Genomic DNA, 22406 nt, shown 5'->3' with positions numbered 1-22406 from the left:
AATATCTCATTTATACCAAAACATCAACCGGATACAAGATCATCAATTGGCTAAGCAAACTCAGATTATTAATATTCTCATAATTAAAATTTAACTATATAAGCTGCTAGTCATCTAAAATTTTCTTTAATTTTTGAAACTTTTTAACTATCTATTGATAGGTGGAAGACTACAGTTCCGTCTCAAAAGAATGTCTAAAGGAAGGAGACTCAAAAGAACAGGTAGAAGCGAAAAACTTGGAGTTTGAAGATCATTCAATCAAGGACCAAGAAGCATCTGTCATCGTAGAATCGAAAGATAGGAGACAGGATCAAGAGTCTGGAGACCCTGTAAGTACAGGCACCAAAGACGCAGAATCAGAAGAAAAAATTAAGGACATTGTTGATGAATCCAAGCATGATTGTCAAGACAAGAGTCACAAAATTGTGACCGAAGTCGGAGTTGAGACAAGCTTAGACAACACCAAGGTGAATGAGGAGCTTGTGAATTTGAGCTCGGTCAAGATGAGTCTAGAAAATTGTGAGAGTGATGCTAATCAAGAGACTAAAGAAGTCGAAAATCCACAACATGAACTGGAGAAAACAGAATCAGCCTTGGAACCAAAAGTGAATGAAGTTGAACAAGCCAAAGCTGTGCCTGAAACATCATCCGAATGCTTATCTCAAAGTGTTCAAACTTCTACCACGACATTGGCTTCCAAGCAAGAAATTGAAACCAGACAATTGAGTGAGAAGATAGAAGAACAAATACAAGAGGTTGTTGAAATAGTTAAACATGAGAGTTCAGAGGATTCATCGGAAACAAAAACAATGGAAGAGGTAAGCTTGCACAAGGAAGAAGAGACAGAGCCCAAGGTTGTTTCAGTAGAAGAAACCATAGTTGATCAGGGTCTTCAAAATGAGGAACCCAAAGATCAAATTCAGACAACATCTTTGACATTGCCTTCTAAGGATAAATTATCTGATGCAAAGCAAACGGCAGAGATATGCTTGGAAAAAGAAGAGATTGATGAGCTTGGAGATGGTAAGAAAGCTGAAACTGGTGTTGCTTGTGCTATTCAAGTGGAGGAACCAAAGGATCAAATTCAAGCTTCAGCATTGGCTGATGCTGTTGTGGGTCAAGAAACTACTGTTGCTCAAGCTTCAATAACCGAGGAACTAACTAAGCTTGAAACAAAGGAAGATGACAAAACAACGGAAACTGAAGTGAAAGAAGATGAGAGTCCAGAGAAGATCCAAGAACAAGCAACAGAGGTTGAAGGAGCCTCAAGTGTCGAAGTTGAGACAAGTGAGAAGGCTTTTGACAATGAATTAATCAAAGAGGAAGTTGTCAAAGTAATAGATGAAGAAAATCAGTGTGACAAAACAAATGAAATCATAGTGAATGAAGTTTCAAAAGAAGAGGTAATCAAGCAAATGCATCACTTAACAATTTCCATCTACTTTCTTTATTCATTCTCGGTTATATGTCGACAGGTCCAGGGAGTTGCTGAAACATCTTATCTGACTTCAGAACCAAAACTGCCGGTGAAAGATGGCCTAGGAGAAGACGAGCTAAAGGGTAAACTGATTGAAGACAAAGCATCGGAAACCACTCAAACTTAAAAGGTAAGAAAACTCAAATGTGTTAATCTTATTCTTGTCTTGATTCTCTATATATCTATTTATATTGAAGCTTTAATCTGTAACAGCATGTTGTGAAAGCTCAAAAGATGAGTGAAAATGAGATAGCTGAAAAGTAGATTGTTTGTGAGGATAAAACTGTTGGAAATCCTGCCCAAGCTTCAGTTGCAAAGATAGAAACCGCAACAGTTCTGGAACAAGCAAAACGGTTCTGGAACTAGCACAAAAAATGAAACAAGCAAAACGAAGAAATAGAACTAGCAGAAAGAAAAAGAGTTAACTCGATATTCAAGCGAGTATTTAGCACCAAAAAGAAAAACAAAGAAATAGAACAAGCAGAAACAAGCAAAGGGAAAATTCTGGGAAATAACCCAACTCATTCAAAAAATGGCTGAAACTATTATTACGAAAAGAATCATGTAAAATGCTTCAAGAAATGAAAAGTTTATTCATACCTCAAAAACCAAACGCCGAGACCGAGAGAAGAAACGATGAGGACAGAATCATCAACGAAAGCAGTGGGAAAATGGGGGGAGAAATTATGAGGACAGAAGAGGATAGGGTTGGGTAGGGAGGGAGGGTAAAACAGGGAAGGGATTAGAAAAGTAGGGAATTTGGGGAGGGAAGCCGGACGTAATGTGTAATACTCGATTTGGGAAGGGATTAGAAAAGCAGGGAATTTGGGGATTAGGTTGGGATTGTATTACGCGCGTAATGCCTATTACAACGAACCAAACACCGGAATAGGGGCGTAATGTAATAGGCGCGTAATCGGTCAGTAATGGATTACCTAATACACTGAACCAAACACAGTGTAAATTGGCAGACAGAACACGCTCTGGCCCAAAATACTGCATTAAAGAAGATAGATCAGAAGGTCAATAAAATTGACGCAAATGTCTCGAAAATTGGAGAAAAAACTGACAAAAATGCAGAGATGATCAAGGATTAAATCAGCCTTTTCAAAAAGAGGCTAAAAGAAGTTGTCACTGAGAAAGCAGCACCAAGACAAGACTGTTTCTCTCACATAGAGCAGAGAGAAAAGGGGATCCAAAGCTTGAATGACCACATGAAAACTCTTGAAGAGACAGGGAAATTGCCAATACCACAGCTTGCAAAAAATGGTATTGAGTTATTCCCCTCTGTCAGACAACTTGATAAACCAAGATCATCCGAAAATGTGAGGATCGAATTTCCCCCACCAGAAGAAAAAAAAGGCAAGTACTTTTGATCTGTTTTTACAGATTAAAAAAAAAGAAAAAGAAGCAGAAAAGAAAAGAACGACAAAGCAAAAAGAAAAAGCCCTGGGTAAAAGACCAGTGATGAAAGAAGAAGAAAGCTTTCCTTCAGAAGAAGAGGAAAGCCCCCTTCATCTCCGTCCAGACAAGTGTCAAAATCATTGATGATTCAGAAAGAAAATAATTCTTATACAAATCCCTTAACAGAGTTTCTAAGGGGTTACAATCAGAGCTCACTACCAAAGATAACTGTTTTAGAAAAAACAAAAGAATCCCCTTCAGAATAGTCAGCCTCCCCAGAATCAACTTCAGTCTCAGAAGATTCAGAGATATCAACATGTTCTGAAGAAGAACAAGAAATAATGACTACTGTCAAAACAGAGGTAAAGATCGATGAAATGTCAGAAGATGAAGCCACTGAAACAGGGGAACCCTCGATTGCAAGTTCTACACCTGATGTCTCAGTAAGCAAGACAGTGTTTACTTTAGATGATATTCCAACTAACAAATGGCCAGAAAGACTACAGGAATTTCATCCCTGGCTTGAAAGTAGAAGATTAACAGAAGAAAGTCATTATAACATCCTCATGGAATTTGTATCACGATTCACTGGGATGTTAAAAGATTGGTGGAATTCCACTAGTCAAGCTAATTAGATGCAGTTCTTGGTGTTGGCAGATTTATCCCAAGCAATTAAGATTATCCATACTCATTTTATTGGAAATCTTGATGATCTGTTAACTCTCAAGAAAAGAGAATTTTTCAAAAGAAGATGCTGTTCCTACAGAAAGAAAGATTTTTAAGCATTTTTACGCTATGAAAAACTATTCTGTGCCCTTGGATTGGATTCCAGTCTAAAGCAAGCAGTGGTTGCATCTATTCAAGATCCACTGCAAGTAGCCATAAACCAAAATCTCTACAGGCAAAACAGAAACATTCTCAATCTAACCATGGGAGAAATCCAGCAAGAAACGTATATTGCTCTAGAAGACTTATGCAACAGAAGGAAAGTCTTCAAAGACTATCTCCATGGAGACAAAAGATTAGATAAAGCCTGTGATGATTCACATCTCAAGATCAAATGCGGAAAGGACAAATCATGCTATTGTCCTACAAAAAAGAAAAGATATTTCAGAAAAATGAAGAAGTTCTCTTCAAGACCTTTCTGAAAAAAGGTATAAATGGAGAAATCTCAAGAAGAAAAGGTCTTCCAAAGGAATCAAGTGCACCCGATGTTATATCTGCAAACAGAAAGGACATTTTGTAAAATCATGTCCAAACAATAAAAAGGGTGCGGAAATGATTCAGTAAAAGTTACAAAAATTGGGAATCCAGATTGATTAAGAGGATGATATTGAATCAATATTCTCTATTGATGATGAACCCAATGAACAGTCGCTATGTGCAATTCAGAGCATTGAGTTCAGTGACTCTGAATCATCATCATCAGAAATATTTATGGTTCAACCAAAGTCAATCCATTCTCTTCTATCAATCTTTCAATTTCTTTCCCAGATATCCATACCACATGTTCCAGTCTCCATCTACCTAGAAAAATTTGGCAAGCCGATTACTGTCATTGCCTTCAATGATACTGGAGTACTAGAATCAATGATGAACCTTGAAGTTTTACCAGAAATTTGGTGGGAACCCTATACCAAATACTTTCAATCAGCAGCAAACAAAGTCTTTGTGACTCACTTAAGAAGCAAGCCCATCAAGATCCAATTTTCCCTGGATGTTTAATTACTACTACAGTTCTTGGATCAAAACTTCCAGGCAAAGATCTCATTGTAGGTTTTGACCTTTACACAAAAGTCAAACAATTGAGGATCCTCCCAGATGGAATAAAGTTCAAACAGATGTTCAGACCCTTTGTCTAAACCCCCAAACTTTTCTCACTTTATGAGACAAAATCCAGCAAATTGTTGAAGAATTAAAAGGAAGATCTTGTGCTGAATCTCATTCGGAGTTCTTGGAAAAATGAAAAAATCCTTTATGGATGAACTATGAATTTTTCATCAAGTTACCATTCAAAAAGAATGAGGATATCAACCCCAGAAAAGCCAGTCATATGGGCAAGAATCCAGAACATCTCAGACTAGCAGAAGAGGAATGCCAGCAGCTACTGGATCAAGGGTTGATAGAAGCCTCAGATTCACAATGGGCGTGTGAGACGTTCTATGTTAACAAAAGATCAGAACAGGCCAGAGGAAAGTTAAGACTAGTAATTAACTATCAGTCTCTTAACTGTTTTGTCCAGGATGATAAATTCCCTTTGCCCAATAGAAATACTTTATTCTCCAGCCTTGCAAAAGCTAAAATATTTTCCAAGTTTGACCTAAAGGTAGGGTTTTGGAAATTACGTATAAGTCCAGAAGACAGGCCCAATACGAGATTTTGTATCCCAAACAAACATTTCCAATGGACGGTGATGCCTTTTGGGCTCAAAACGGCTCCATCATTATTTCAAAAGGCCATTATAAAGATTTTCTAGCCCGTAATGGACAAAGCACTGATCTATATTGATAACATTCTCCTTTATAGTCCAGACCAAGAAAGTCATGCAACCCTCCTTGAAAAAATTCAACAGATCATCTTTAAATATGGAATCGTGCTCTTTGAATGAAAAATACAGATCAACAAAGAAGAAATAGAGTTCCCGGCCATGATCATAAAAGATAAAAGGTACCAGCCTCACCCCAGTATTGTTGAGGAATTAAAGAAATTTCCAATAAAGAACTTCTCTCAGAAGCAAGTTCAGCAGTTTTAGAAATTGTTAATTATCTCAGAGATTTTGTTCCAAAAATTTCAAAATTAACAAATCCTTTAAGAAAAATGCTAAAAAAGAATCCTCCTCCATGGAGAAAGAAACAGACTCAAGTAGTTCAAAAACTCAAAGAATAACTCGCTCATTTACCACTATTACAGATCCCTTCAGAAGGAAAAAGAATTTTGCAAACTGATGCCAGTGACAAATATTGGGGTGCAATTCTATTAGAAGAAGATACAAGAAAAAGACAACTTTGTGGATACAAGAGTGGAAGATTCACAGATGCTGAAATCTATTAAACTTCTTCGTTTTTCTGAAATGTCTTTTCTTTTTTGTAGGACAATAGCATGATTTGTCCTTTCCGCATTTGATCTTGAGATGTGAATCATCACAGGCTTTATCTAATCTTTTGTCTCAATGGAGATAGTCTTTGAAGACTTTCCTTCTGTTGCATAAGTCTTCCAAAGCAATATACGTTTCTTGCTGGATTTCTCCCATGGTTAGATTGAGAATGTTTCTGTTTTGCCTGTAGAGATTCTGGTTTATGGCTACTTGTAATGGATCTGGAATAGATGCAACCACTGCTTGCTTTAGACTGGAATCCAATCCTATGGCACAAAATAGTTTTGTCATAGCGTAAAAATGCTTAGACAAAATTTTCTTTCTGTAGGAACAACATCTTCTTTTGAAAAATTCTATTCTCTTGAGAGTTAACAGATCATCAGGATTTCCAATAAAATGAGTATGGATAATCCTAATAAAACCTTGCCTTTAGGTCAAACTTGGAAAAATTTTGGCTTTTGCAAGGCTTGAGAATAAAGTATTTTTGTTGGGCAAAGGGAATTTATCCTCCTGGACAAAACAGTTAAGAGGCTGATAGTTAATTACCAGTCTTAACTTTCCTCTGGCCTGTTCTGATCTTTTGTTAACATAGAACGCCTCACAAGCCCATTGTGAATCTGAGGCTTCTATCAACCCTTGATCCAGTAGCTGCTGGCATTCCTCTTCTGCTAGTCTGAGATGTTCTGGATTCATGCCCATATGACTGGCTTTTGTGGGGTTGATATCCTCATTCTTTTTGAATGGTAACTTGAGGAAAAATTCAGAGTTCATCCATAAAGGATTTTTGCATTTTTTCAAGAACTCCGAATGAGATTTAGCACAAGATCTTCCTTTTAATTCTTCAATAATTTGCTGGATCTTTGTCTCATAAACCGAGAAAAGTTTGGGGTTTGGACAAAGGGTCTGAACATCTGTTTGAACTTTATTCCATCTGGGAGGATCCTCAATTGTTTGACTTTGGTGTAAAGGTCAAAACCCACAATGAGATCTTTGCCTGGAAGTTTTGATCCAAGAATTGTAGTAGTAATTAAACATCCAGGGAAAATTGGATCTTGATGGGCTTGCTTCTTAAGTGAGTCGCAAAGACTTTGTTTGCTGCTGATTGAAAGTATTTGGTATAGGGTTCCCACCAATTTGCTGGCAAAACTTCAGGGATTCTGCTGCTCCAGTATCAATGAAGGCAATGACAGTAATCGGCTTGCCATATTTTTCTAGGTAGATGGAGACTAGAACATGTGGTATGGGAATCTGGGAAAAAAATTGAGAGTTTGATAGAAGAGAATGGATTGACTTTGGTTGAACTATAAATATTTCTGATGATGATGATTCAGAGTCACTGAGCTCAATGCTCTGAATTGCACATAGCGACTGTTCATTGGGTTCATCATCAATAGAGAATATTGATTCAATATTATCCTCTTCATCAATCTGGATTCCCGATTTTTGGATGATCTGAGAGTACCATCTTTTCTTCTTGGGCATAATTTTGGAGTTGATTGTGTTTCTTGACGCATTTGTTGTAGGTGTTAGTTTTATTGTTTTCATAGTAAGCCCGCAAGTCTATCTGTTAGGTTGGGTTTTGGTTTTACTGTTTTGAGTAATTAGTAAATAAAGCTCAATCTATTTGTTTTTTTTTTTAAAAAAACCTTAAACCTAAGTCTTTTCAATCAAGCCATAAATTTTAATTACTTTATCTAAATATCACAATTCTACATTTATATATTATTTCTAATGTGTATTTTTCATATGTAAGTGACTATTCTTATTACAAGTGTGGTTATTGTCATTATATAATTTGATAAAATGAAATGCCACCGATTCAAATTTGTATTCCTAGAGTCCCAAGAAACTAAACCCAAAGTGAAGAACTAGGAAAACTTAAATAAGAAATGATGAACTATAAGATGGTTTTGAATGATAATGATTTGGTTTTTCATATGTTTTATCATATTTTATTATTAATTAATATTATAATAAGCATCTTCTTCACTTAAAAGAAATACACAAACCGTCCATCATTTATTAAAAGGGTCAATTTGCATTTTAAATCATTGAACCGTTAATAATAACGATTAACTTTTATAATTTTTTATTATTTAGTTTTTATACCTTAATTAACTATTAAAGAATCAAAATTTTCGGACTATACCTTAATTCACCTATATAATAGCTCCATAAATATTCAATGGAAATATTTGCGACTCAGTTTACAAAAACGAAGTTATGATATCTCATTTTTCAAAACCACTGACTTTTGGTATGAACCACTTATATTGTATCTAACTAGCTAGTTAATAGTTCTATCAAATCACGATTCACTATATTACTAGATATGACTACTCGTCGAAATTGTGATCCCAAAATCACTATTTCTAACCCCAATAAAAAAGCTGTTACACTAGCCTTAGAAAAGTGTGCTTATATACTAGGGTTGGGCAGCACCCTAAGGTTTTAACACTAGGATATGCGAGACATAAGGAAAAAGATGAGGAGGGAAAATAGAGTTTAAGATTTTTCAAAAATCCTTAAGAGACCAATCCCAAACAGAAGCCCAATTACATGCCCAAGCAGAAAATAAATTAATTTCAATAATTACAAACTTAATCCAGGAAATTTAACCCACATTATGGGGTAAGACAGATTGTTCAAAAAAAAATAACTTGAAATTAGAAAGATAAATAAAAATTCTTGTAAAAAAATAAGACTTCTCTAAAATAAGTAAAATTTTGTCTTGCTCTTTACTAAAAATAAGTCAGTGGCTAAATATTACCAATTAAATTAGTTTATTATTAATTCATATACTAACGCTCCTACTAAACGTAACATAAATATTATATAATCTTTAATAAAAAAAATTTCAATTCTCATTATTTTTAATTTTTTTGTTGTTTCCTTTTATTAATTTAAATTATTTTTAAAAATTAAATATTATATTATCTTTAGTCTAATTAATTTTTTTCCTATTTTTTTCTTTTCCTTTTGTAATTTACACTATTTTTTAAGAATTATATATATATACATATATTAAACTTATGTTTTTAATATCTTCGTACTATAAAATTTTAAAATGTGACATAGAAAGAACTTAAGCCTTCTAAAATTTACACGATTTAAATCCATTTCAAATACGTATTTGATATAAAATTTAATTACTATTTCATATAAATCAAAACAAAAACATTCAAAATATTAAAATTTCTAACTTTATCTTATAAACAAAACCTCATTAACGTAATCATATGTTGAAATAAAAAAGAAAAGAAAAAGTTTAGTAGGTAATGTCTCTTAACCATATTCGAATCTTTGAACATATGTAAATATTTGTTTGTATTCACGTAATGGTTTTAGGTACAAAATTAATTTTTTATATTAATATTTAATAAAATTTGTGTGCTCAAATACTCAGTTTAAATCAAAAGTAATTTTATTCTAAAATTGATAAATTGAATTTGAGTTGAATTTAAGTAAAAGTTGAAACTTAAATAATAATGTGAGCGTGAAATTAATATTAATATAAATTTTTATAAACTTGAAATTAGTCACTTTTAACATAAAAAATTTTTAACTTAATTTTTGTAATTTAGTTTCACAAGATAAATACCATTGATTAATAAACCAAACATTGGGGTTTTTTAACTTCTAAGTTTATATTCAACTATCTTTATATCAAAATATAACAATCCAAGGAGAAGGTTAACATGATAGGAAGAAGATCCTAGTTCATATTGCAAGCCATTCTTTCCACATTCCATGTATAGGATTAGTATGAACTTTATTTGGACCTTTGGCTCCACCACTTATTTATTTACTTATTCGTTTTTTATAGTTGAACCAAAATAAAAGTCTTTGATAGTGAATAAATTACATTAAACTATAATTACTTTGACTCTATATTTATTTTTTTATTTTTTTATAAATGTTTAAACATTTAAGTTTAAATCTTATAATGTGCAATTGTAATATATATTAAATTGGGTTTTTTTTGCCGATTTTCTATCTATTACCCTTCATATAATATTAATTTAATTATATTTATACTCTAATAATAACATATTAAAAAAATATTCGTCTATTTTCCAATTCCTTTAGTGGGGCATGATTTGATAGATAAGATTAAAGTCTCTTGAAGTGGACGATTTGAATAATTCTTGTTAGTCAATCCACAATGCCCTCAAGTGGGAAAATTCTTATCTTGGTTAGGAATCAATTACTTTCGCCAATATTCTTTTGGGTAAACTATAACACTAGTCACTCAATTATGTTTTTAGTTTTATTTTAGTCATTCAACTATTATTATTATTTATTTAATCGTTCAACTTTTTGAAATTAAATATTTTAGTCACTCTCCTGTAAATTGTCATTAGACGAGTAACGGAAACTTGATTTGGGCCATTTTGTATTAGTCTAATAACAAATTTAACCCTCCAATATTTACACATTTTATAAATTTAATCCTAAATCTAAAAAATTAAACAAACTTAACCATCAATGTTTACAAAGTTTGTCATTTTAGTTCTAATTCAAAAAAATCAATAAATTAAGCCATTTTCACTAATTCTTTCTTTCGTATCATCGAACAAGATATTTCTATTAAATCTCATTGCTACTTGCTTGCGGCATTCAAATATACATCCCACAGTTGTTGTCAAAATTTCTCCATCGAAATAAACGCATACGAAGAACTAATTCTCCATCTTCAATGCTAGATCTGTTAAAAAAAATTCAAAATTCTTAAAACAGTTTCGAATAGCAAAAAAGTTACATACAATTTTTAATACAAAATTTTTCATTCAGAAGCTAACAAAATTAATAACCTAACAAAATAACTTTCAAATAATAAAAGTACTAACAAAACTCTATTTTCTATTTAAAAAGAAATAAACTAAAATGCCTTATCTTTCTTTTTGTTTTCCTTTCTTTCTTTCTTCTCCCTATCTTCTTACTTCTGTTCTGCTAAATTTTGTGTATATCTTCTGCTCATTTGATTTTCGAGGGAGTATATATAGGGGAAAAATTAAGCACCAATCGCGCCTGTCAGATAGGTTCCACCAGTCGCGCCTACCAGATAAGCGCTACCTACCCCATACCATTTTCGTATCTCTACACGGGTCATATACTAGGCTGGAAAAAAAATACAAGTAGTGGCGCCTATGAGAAAGGCCACCAATAAAAATAATATTTTTTTAAAAAAATTAATATAAAAGAAAGTGGTTGCGCCTAGAGGTGATCATGTCTGGCCCGATGGCCCACCTGAAATATGAGAGGGTTCGGGTGAAAATATAGGCCCGAAATATGGGTTTGGACAAGAAAATGGGTCGGGCCTCCGGCAACACATTTTTGGCCCGGGCCCGACCCAAATATATAATAATTATTTTTATTTTTATTTTTTAATTTTAAAATATTTTTAAAATACTTTTTTTATTTTTTATTTTTAAAATAAATTTTTGGTGTTTATTAAAAAATAGGCCGGGCCAGGCCAGGCTCGGGCTTAGAAATTTTTTCCTGGGCCGGGTCTGGATAATATTTCAAGCTCATATTTTGGACCAGGCTGGGCTAGGACCTAGGGGGCTGGTCAAATTTTTTTTGGGCCCGGCCCGAACACGGCTCGACCCGGCCCATTATCACCTCTAGTTGCGCCTGTCAGATAGGCACGACCCATAAAAACATACCATTTTCGTATATAATTAAGCTGACACCTTTCAGCATTTAATTTTTTTTAAAAATTTTTTTAGGTAAATTAACTCTGAGTGAGTCATCGATTTGTTTTTGATTTTAGTGTGGCAGAGGAAGCTGATACTGAAATATACCCACAAATATAGGTTGGGTTTGTGGAGGCCGAGAGCTGAGCCAGGGAAGGTGTGATTAATAATTTTAATCTTTTGGGAGCTATGCTAAGATGCTGATGTTATTCTACCAGAGAATGGTTTTGGGCTCTATTTGCAATCATTGGTCCCCTTACTCCTTTGTTTCATTGGACATGAGTTTAGTGGTTTAGGTTTAAAAACGGAGCAAAATGGATGGAACGGGGGTGGGGTGGGGGAGGGGGAGGGGGAGGAGGGGTGGGAATATTTTTATTTTATTTAATAGGAATATAATTATATTTATTTAATATTAATATAAATATTAATATAAAATTTAAATTTATTATTATATTTTTTGAAAATATTTATGTATTTTTATATATTTCTTTGAATTTTTTAGAATTAGGATCAAATTGAGAACATTTGTAAATTTTGAGGATTATTTTTTAAAAAAGTATGACTAAATCGATATAATATATAAATGTTGATGGCTAAATTTATTATTATACTGAGTTTTTAAATTGTAACATTAGCTTCTCGTCATTTATTTTAATGAAATTGACCGAATTATGTAATGTGGGTGCTTAAATTGAATCTTTTTCTATTTTATTTTTAGTGCCTAAAATAAAAAAAAAATTATAGTTAAGTGACTCTCTATGTACTTTACCCATTAAAAAAGGAAAAGGAAATCATTATTGATTGTATAAAAATGACCGAACTATGTAACGTGAGTGCTTAAATTGCAACCTTTTTATTTTTAGTTCTTAAAATAAAAATTTTTTTGTAGTTAAGTGGCTATCTATCTACTTTACCCATTAAAAAAGAAAAGGAAACCATTATTGGTCATATAAATTGGAATAGGCTTAAGGATAGAAGAAACAATACAATCTTTAATGACACCAATTGATGTGCCAACACCATCACCATGTGGTACATGCTTTGAGCAGCTTGAGTCATGTTCTTAGATAAATTCATAATAACTTGAGGGAAACAAGTTTCCAAAATTTATTCATTGGTTTTCTTCCATGCATAGTTTATTAGTTCTTTTACATGGTTTCGTGCTTTTCCTTCAGATATTCTTTTTTCAATCATGTAGCTCTGCCCTACTTTCGGTATGTCCCCTCCCTTTATCTCAACCTTCAAAATGAAAATAATAAGTACATAAAGTATAAAATTGAAACCAAGTATATTACCTTAGAAGTACTAGATACTGAGTCGAGTAATGAGAAATGGCCAGTAAACTAAACGAGAGAAATCATTGAGATAAGTCGGAAACTAATCAACAATAGAGTTTGCCTCCACAAAACAAAGAAGAACCAACCCTCCAAGACTTCCAATTGAAATCCATCCATATTTTTTATATATTCATCAAAAGTTGGGGTTTGACCTCCATAAAACCATCAGGCTTCTGTGATATGTGCTTTGCAAAGTATAGCCCACTTCGATTCGAAAATAACAACAAATTAGAGGCATCTAATAGCATTAGTGTTCATGATCCAGTTGTGATTCAGACAACGTTTAAATCCAAGCTAATGTTAACTTTCTCAAAAATTTATATTAATATATGTATATTTATATATTAATTTATTATTAAAACTTGATTCATCTTGTCTAAGTCCAAACATGCTTACTGGATTGAGTTTTAACACCCAATTCATTTATATGAAATGTAATTTTCAAATTATCGATATTACCTGTTCTTTGATTTAAGGTAAAACGACTAAGCCATGGTCATTCATGGTCTGTTGGGCTAATTCATCAATGAAATCCGTCATGGCTGAGAACATTACGCTCATGTATTTTGGTATCCTTGAACAACCTTAACATCCCCCAATTTCAAAGCCAATATACCCTATAAAAACTTGATGTCCTAGTCAAAGCATATAGAACCAATATCACTCCAATGATCCCATATTTAAATTGTCCACTTTCACGATTTTATCCCTTCACATTATGGACTTAAATTTGTATATAAAATATTGCGACGTGAGATATAAATGTGATAACAATTAATTGTGATTACATCGAATATATCTATGAATTATGATAAATGAAATCGAGATAACCACAATCTAAACATCGCATTCATATAAAAACAATTTGTTGTAAATAAAAATTATAATTCAAAGAATATAAGACTTAGTGACAACTTTGGTGAAATATTGGAGTTCATCAAGTGATCCATATGTCATAAATGTCGTCAACTACAGTTGCAAGGCATGCATACTTAGTGAAGCAAATCCTGCATTTGGCACATTGAGGCTCAAAGCTCAAATCAGTAGCCAACAAATATATTTCCATTAATCGGTCGGCTGAAACTAAGCTTCTTCTTGAAGTTCAACTCCCTCCACCTATTTTGCATCCAATGAATAAAAACCCATTTTTGAAAGTAAAAACCATATTATAAGTAAATTAATCTTACTCTGCAAGTTGTTTTAGTTCTTGCAAGTATCATCGCCATCTTTGGATGTTGAGGTGGTACCAAATGGTGGTAGTACAATGACAGACACATCAGTGCCATGCGTGAGAGTGATCGAGATGACCCAGTGCTGCTATCAACGGCGAATAGATAAGTGAGGGTTCTGAGGTATAGAGAAGAGAAAGAACCCCCCCCCAAAAAAAGTATTTTAAATTAATTATAGAGAAAATTTTAAGTTAAAAGTCAATAAAAAAGTGTCAACTGTCCTCATTCAACCGACTAATGTGCCACGTCAGCGATCAATTAGTGAAAGACAAATTACTTTAATGGGAGTAACTAAATTGAGAAAAAAAATTGAAGTGATCAAAATAAAAGAAATTATATTTTAGAATGACTAAGTGTAATTTTTTTAATATTGGAATGTTATATAATTTATATAAGGTATTTTTCTCGAAAAAATTATATTAGTTGATTGATTAAATCCTATATTTATAGGAAATCAAGTATAAGAGAAATGTCATGTTTTTAATTTGAATTTTTATGTAATATTATTTCATTCCTTGCTTTTATTGCATGTAAAGAATGAAAAACAAACTTTTATTTTATGAAATATTATATTTAAAAATCAAATAAATTATTTATGAGTGTATAAATTTAAATTCAAAATGTGCAAGTTGATACTGTTAGACAAAAGATCACTTATTATTCAATTTCAGAATATTATAGGTTTAAGAAAATTTAAAATTAATTTAAAATAATAGATAGATTAGATAACATTAACTCTTTCTTCAATGCATGCATTTATCAAGTTAAATACTCAAATTTGTTGAGATTTGGCTTGCAATGCAACATGAAACCAGCAGCATGTAGCCATCGAGGTCAGCAACTTTGCTTGGTGCGCAAGACTGAAGCTGGACCGAATGAAGCAAACTGATTTGGTCACCTTGTTGTTATGTATTTTTTGTTTTGTTCATTTCTAACTAACTTACAAAGTTAGTAGGATTAAGTTAGTGATGTGATTTTGATGTAAAAGCTAGTATGTCAGCTTATCTTTATTTTTGTTTTAAGCTTGTATTAGTTTAGCTTAAGTGGGAGCAGTTATCTTATTAGGTAACTGTCAATGTGTCAAAGTTTGTAACTCCAATATATTTTTCAAATTTTGAATGAAAAATCATGAATGATCAGTTACAATCTTTAAGTGTCTAAGTTTTGCTTGCTGTTTTCTTTTCTTTGCTTCGATTTCCACTGGTTTTCTGCTTTGTAAATTGTTTTTGCTGCTGCCAATGTTCCAACAAATGGTATCATGAGCCCGAGTCTTTGATGGGCCTTTGTTGTTGGTTGTATTCTGTCAAAAGCAAAGCTTAAAAGAGGAAAGATTGAAGCCTTAAACCTAGTCCAACAAAATGAGTTTCACTCCACCTCCACCACCTGTGTTTACTGGAGAGAACTACCATATCTGGGTAGTCAAAATGAAGACATACCTCCAGGCACATGACTTGTGGAATGTGATTGAAAATGATGCTGAACCACCTCCATTGAGAGCCAATCCCACCATTGCTCAGATGAGGCAGCACAGTGAAGAATGCTCCAAGAAGCACAAGGCTATGGCCTGCTTGCAGAATGGGGTATCTGATGTAATCTTCACTAGGATAATGGCCCGTGACTCACCTAAGCAGGCATGGGAGAAGCTGAAGGAGGAGTTCATGGGGACTGACAAAACAAGGCAGCAGCAAGTGATCAATCTCAGGAGAGACTTTGAAAATTTGAAGATGAAAGAGTCTGAGACCATTAAACAGTACTCATACAGGATAATGGCCGTTGTCAACTGCATAAGGCTCCTTGGAGTGGACTTCAATGAGAGCAGAGTTGTTGAAAAGGTCATCACAACTCTCCTTGAGAAATTTGAGTCAAAGATCTCTTCACTTGAAGACTCGAGGGATTTATTAGCCATCTCATTATCTGAGCTGATAAACTCCCTGTATGCACTTGAGCAAAGGAGAGCAAATAGGCAGGATGAACATCCTGAAGTTACTTTCCAGGCAAAAGCCAATGAAGGTTCAAGTTTGAATTTGAAAGACAATAAGCCTTGGCACAACAGAAGAGATAAACCAAGAAGAGATGAAGGAAAAAGGGTGTTTCCACCATGCATTCATTGCAAGAAGATAACACATTCAGAGAGGTATTGCTGGTATAGGCCAGATATTCAATGCAGAAAATGTAAACAGTTTGGTCATGTAGAAAAAGTATGCAAAAGCAAGGGAAAGGAGGCTACTCAGCAACAAGCTCGACCTGCTGAGGACATTCAAGCTCAGGAGGAGCATGTGTTCACAACATCCTGTTTTGTCAGCACAACAAAGGCCACAAGTGATTGGCTAGTGGACAGTGGCTGCTCACATCACATGGCAGCAGATGAAAGGTTGTTTAAGGACCTTGACAGGACCTTCACCTTGAAGATCAGAATTGGAGATGGGAAGCTGATTGAGGCTAAAGGCAAGGGCAATGTGTTGGTAAGCACTGGTTCAGGTAACAAACTGATTACTGATGTGCTCTTTGTGCCTGATATAGACCACAATCTGCTTAGTGTTGGCCAATTAGTGGAAAAAGGTTATGCCTTAGTCTTTAAAAATGGTTGCTGCATTGTTCAAGACTCACTTGGTCAAGAACTGGTTACTGTAGCTATGAATGATAGATGTTTTATGTTGGATGTAAGTCAAGTAGAAAGAAAGGCTTACACCAGCCTTGCTGATAGCACTGACCTCTGGCATAGGAGATTAGGCCATGCTAATTTCAGGTTTCTTGATCTGTTGCATAGGCTAAAATTGGTTGATGACATGTCTAAAATTGGAGCTAATGGGACTATTTGTGAGGTTTGTCAGCTTGGTAAGCAAGCTAGATTGCCATTTCCTACTAACAATGCTTGGAAAGCTCAGGAGAGGCTCGAATTGGTGCATTCTGATGTCTGTGGTCCTATGAAAACACCTTCAATCAGTGACAACAAGTATTTTGTTCTGTTTATAGATGACTTGACAAGGTTCTGTTGGGTTTATTTTTTGAGGCAAAAGTCAGATGTGTTTGAGACATTTTGCAAATTTAAAGCACTTGTTGAAAACCAATCTGGTTGCAAAATTAGAGCCTTGAGGACTGATAATGGCTCTGAATATGTGTCTGATAGATTTCAGAAGTTGTGTGAAAATGTTGGGATTCATCATCAACTAACCAATGTTTATACTCCTCGACAGAATGGAGTATGTAAGAGGAAGAACAAAACTGTGCTTGATATGGCCAGATGTCTGTTATTTCAGAGTAAGCTTCCAAGCAAGTTTAGGGCTAAGGGAGTCAACACCTCAGTGTATCTGCTCAACAGGTTACCAACTCGAGCAGTTAAAGGCAAAACTCCCTTTGAGGCTTGGCATGAAGTCAAACCAGTGGTAGCACACTTGAAAGTATTTGGTTGTGTGTGTTATGCTCATGTTCCAGTAGAAAAGAGAACCAAGCTTGAAAGTAGAGCTGTTGCAGGAATCTTTGTTGGCTACAACAGTAACAAAAAGGGTTATAGGGTGTTTGATCCCTTAACAAAGAAGGTGTTAGTCAGCAGAGATGTGAAGTTTGATGAAGAAAGAGTATGGAGCTGGAATGGTGTTGAAGCAGGATTGCTTGAAGAAAATCAGTTGGACTTGGTCACTGAACCTATAGAAGAAGGACCAAATGTTGATGTTGTTGATGATGCACCAGTGAGAGGCACCAGAACCTTGGCTGATGTTTACCAAAGGTGCAATGTTGCAGTAGTTGAGCCTACTGACTATGAAGAGGCTGCCAAGGATAGGAACTGGAAGAAGGCAATGGAAGCTGAATTAGAGATGATTAACAGGAATCAGACCTGGAAATTGGTGAGAAAACCAGACCACAAGAAAGTCATAGGTGTTAAGTGGGTGTTTAGAGCCAAATATAATGTTGATGGCTCACTGAACAAGCACAATGCTAGGCTTGTGGTGAAGGGCTACAGTCAACAGTATGGAGTTGATTTCATGGAGACATTTGCTTCTGTAGTAAGATTGGATACAATCAAGCTTCTATTTGCTTTAGCTGCTCAGAAACAGTGGAAGGTTCACCAATTGGATGTGAAATCAACATTTCTAAATGGCTTTCTCAAGGAGGAGATTTTCATCGAGCAACCAGATAGATTTAAAGTTGCTGGACAGAAAGACAAGGTGTATAGGCTGAGAAAGGCTCTTTATGGCCTGAAGCAGGCACCAAGGGCCTGGTATGACAGGGTTAACACGTACCTGTCTAGGCTCGGGTTTGAGAAAAGTGTTAGTGAAACTACACTTTATGTGAAGAAATCAGAATGTGAGACCTTGCTGATTGTTTCTCTGTATGTAGATGATCTACTAGTGACAGGAAGCAAAAGGGAGCTCATTGATGAGTTCAAGGTCCAAATATAGCAAGTATTTGAAATGACTGACTTGGGGATCATGAATTACTTCCTTGGAATGGAAGTACATCAGTCTAATCAGGGCATTTTCATCAGCCAACATACTTTTGCCTTGAAGATTCTTACTAAGTTTTGCATGCAAAACTGTAAAACAGTCAGCACACCTGTGGCTCAAGGTGAGAAACTGACTAGTAATAGAGACCAAGAAAGGGTTGATGAAAGACATTACCGAAGCCTGGTAGGTTGTCTATTGTATCTAACAGCAACTAGGCCAGATATCATGTTTGGTGTCTGTCTGCTATCGAGGTTTATGCACTGCTGTAATGGGGCTCATTTGAAGGCAGCAAAGAGGGTTCTTAGATACATTAAAGGTACAGCAAACTATGGTGTTATGTTTAAAAGTGGAAGAGAGCTGAAACTTGAAGGATATTCAGACAGTGGCTGGGCAGGTTCTCTTGATGATAAGAAAAGTACCTCTGGTTACTTTTTCACACTTAGATTGAGTGTGTTTTGCTGGAGTTCGAAGAAGCAACAAACTGTTGCTCAGTCCACAGCTGAAGCAGAGTACATTGCAGCTGCAGCAGTTGTTAACCAGGCCATATGGCTGAGGAAACTTCTTCAAGATCTCAATGAAGATCAAGTTGAAGCAACTGAAATTTGAGTGGACAATCAATCAGCAGTTGCTATAGCTAAAAACCCTGTGTTCCATGGTAAGACTAAGCACTTTAAGATTAAATTGCATTTTGTTCGAGAGGCAAAGCAAACTAGGGAAGTCAGCCTTGTTCATTGTAGCTCAGGGCTTCAACTGGCAGACATATTGACTAAGCCATTAGGAGCTACTCGATTTGAAGCTTTGATAAATGCAATTGGTAGGGGTTGCATACAGACCAAGGAGGAGTGTTGAGAGTTGGCCTGCAATGCAACATGAAACCAGCAGCATGCAGCCATCGAGGTCAGCAACTTTGCTTGGTGCGCTAGACTGAAGCTGAACCGAATGAAGCAAACTGATTTGGTCACCTTGTTGTTATGTATTTTTGTTTTGTTCATTTCTAACTAACTTACAAAGTTAGTAGGATTAAGTTAGTGATGTGATTTTGAAGTAAAAGCTGGTATGTCAGCTTATCTTTGTTTCTGTTTTAAGCTTGTATTAGTTTAGCTTAATGGGAGCAGTTATCTTATTAGGTAAATGTCAATGTGTCAAAGTTTGTAACTCCAATAAATTTTTCAAATTTTGAATGAAAAATCATGAATGTTCAGTTACAATCTTTGAGTGTCTAAGTTTTGCTTGTTGTTTTCTTTTCTTTGCTTCGATTTCCATTGGTTTTCTGCTTTGTAAATTGTTTTTGCTGCTGCTAATGTTCCAACAAAATTGAAAAACTAAAATTGAGAGCAAGTATTGGTGATCTATATTGGAATAGGCCTAAGAATTGATGAAACAATACAATCTTTAGTGACACCAGTAGATGTCCCAACTCCGTCACCATGCTGGTATATGCATTGAGCAGTTCAAGCCATGTTCTTAGATAAATTCACAATAACTCGAGAGAAACGACTATCCAAAATTTCTTCATTGATCTTCTTCCATGAATTGCTTATCAGTTCTTTTACATGATTTCGTGCTTTCTCTTCTGATACTCCTTTTTCAATCGTATAACTCTGCACTGCTTTCGGTATGTCCTTTCTTTCCATCTCAGCCTTCAAAATGAAACAAATTTAGCACATCTAGAATTTAGTAACTGTAGCAAATTATGTATTGCAAATGAAGATATTACCTTGGAAGTACCCAGATCATTACTGAGTCGAGTAATTAGAGATGACCGGTAAAATAATTGAGAATCCTTGAGACAATTTGGAAATTGATGAACAATGGAGTCTGCCTCCACAAAACAAACAAGAACCAACCCTCCAAGGCTTCCAATTGAAATCCATGCGTTTTTAATATATTCATCAAAAGTGGGAATTTGACCTCCATAAAACCATCTGGCTTCTGTGATATGAGCTTTGCAAAGTATATCCCACTGCAATTGACAAATAACAACAAATCAGAGCTAATTCTACGAAATGTTAATTCTCAGGTTCTCCATGTTACCTGCAATTGACAAATAACAACAATGACCGTTGAACTTGCTTAGCCTCAACTTTCTCCAGTTTCCCTATTACATTCTTGAGATTTTCACTGCTAAAAGCCTTAGCTTCTTCAAGGATTTTTTTCGCCTTGTATTGCCATGAATGAAGCTTCATTCAATCTCAAAAGCCCTTCAACATCCCCACATAAGCTCCCCATGAACCTCCCATCTCCACCTTTAAATTTCTCCAACACATCTGTTTAATTTTGTCGGAGTAGTTAAAAAGAAAACAAGAAAAGGATATGATTTGTTTGTAACGTGACCGTGCTTAATAAGCTAACAATTCTGAAAGCATCCAGAAACAAACAAACAAACCTACAGTAATAGGAAAACAATCCTCTCGTAGGAGCCGGAAATGCAATGCTACTGTGGAAAGATCATCGGAGATAAGCTTTAGATACGAATTCAATTGATTCAAAGCCTGTTGAATCTGTTCCTGAAAATGGTAGGCCACTCCAAGCCTCTTCATTGAATCTATTAGCTTCAACAAGACAGCTGTGTCTTTCGTTGAGGCAAGCAATTTACTAACCTTTTGTTTTAGATCCTCCAATTGTGTAGCATAGAGTTCGTACTAAAATTCAAAAGAAAAAGGGCTGTTACATGCAACATATATCTATAATAACAATTATCACAAGCCTAGCATGCAAAACAACTTACAGTGTATGGAGTAGTAAAGGATTGGATGGCGGTGGGATCCCAAATACTGGGATGATAGTTAGCGGTTCGACGTTGCTCTTCATTCAAGGATTGGGACGTTGGTTCCATTGAGAAATAAGTTTGAGATTTGCTTATTCCTTCAGTATATTGTAAGTTTTGAATTGCTATGGAGCTTATTTGAACTTGGATGTCTTTATATGGAGTTTGTGGACTGTCAATATCTTTATGAAGTTATTTTATATTTTAGGTCGATTCAGTTTCATCTTCTTTAAATTTATTTTTATTAGAAAATTATTTGCTTATTTAGATTTAGTTATAAATAAAAATATCAATCTAAAAATTTTATTTTTTAATATTAAATGAAATAAAAAGTAGGTTCAAACAAAAAATATCTACTGGGAACCCAACTCCACACTGTCCTCAAACTTAGGACGTACATTGGATGTCAGATAAATAAATTCGTCCATATGCAATAAATAGTATTAAATTTAAAAATAAGAATTCTATGCGATGGATGGCCTAGTAGTTAAAAGTGTTTATTGTTATGTGGTCTGACTTTGAATTGTGCTAGTCACATTTATTAATTGGGTTTTGTTCTGTTATTATAATTTACCAAAACAATTTAAAAAAAATTAACAATAATTAAAATAATTAAATTATTAATAAGTTTACATTAAGATCCATCAATTTTAAAAAGTTATAAACTAATTATTATATTATTTAAAAAAATTATTTAAATTAAATAGTATCTTCCAATGTCTAATAATAGATTCTTCTTCTTCTTATAATAATAATAATAATAATAATAATAATAATAATAGAGATGCATCACTTGTATTTTAAATTTCGGTGTTTATAGATTGAATTATTTGAGTAGGCAGAATTTATCAAGTTATTTTATATTTTAGGTTTGATTCAGTTTCATCTTATCAAATTTATTTTTATTAGAAAATTATTTGTTTATTAGATTTAGTTATAAATAAAAATATCAATCTA

At 34.3% G+C, this 22406-nt stretch overlaps 1 protein-coding gene across 2 annotated transcripts; it reads right to left on the bottom strand.

Moving 5' to 3' along the window:
- Positions 1–19929: 19929 nt before the first annotated feature.
- On the bottom strand, positions 19930–21344 carry LOC121217944 (uncharacterized). Of its 2 annotated transcripts, XR_005914206.1 has the most exons (3): positions 20717–21344; positions 20400–20645; positions 19930–20322 (listed from the first exon to the last, which is right to left on the bottom strand). XR_005914206.1 is itself a non-coding variant. In XM_041094667.1 (2 exons), the coding sequence occupies exons 1-2, from the start codon at positions 20866–20868 to the stop codon at positions 20435–20437; spliced, it is 363 nt and encodes a 120-aa protein (XP_040950601.1). In that variant the 5' UTR covers positions 20869–21344; the 3' UTR covers positions 19930–20434. The 2 variants fall into 2 exon arrangements, 1 of the variants encoding a protein (XP_040950601.1); XM_041094667.1 differs by having other exon boundaries at positions 19930–20645.
- Between the last annotated feature and the right edge of the window lie 1062 nt (positions 21345–22406).

This window comes from Gossypium hirsutum, chromosome D05 (assembly GCF_007990345.1).
Source record: "Gossypium hirsutum isolate 1008001.06 chromosome D05, Gossypium_hirsutum_v2.1, whole genome shotgun sequence".
NCBI lineage: Eukaryota > Viridiplantae > Streptophyta > Magnoliopsida > Malvales > Malvaceae > Gossypium > Gossypium hirsutum.
This window is presented reverse-complemented; position numbering and strand designations above follow the sequence as displayed.

Excerpts from the sequence above, each read along its gene's own strand:
- LOC121217944 (XM_041094667.1), bottom strand. The coding sequence starts at position 20,868 with ATGAAGCTTCATTCATGGCAATACAAGGCGAAAAAAATCCTTGAAGAA. Across the intron at positions 20,646-20,716 it reads TTGTTATTTGTCAATTGCAG|TGGGATATACTTTGCAAAGC; the intron begins GTAACATGGAGA and ends TGTCAATTGCAG.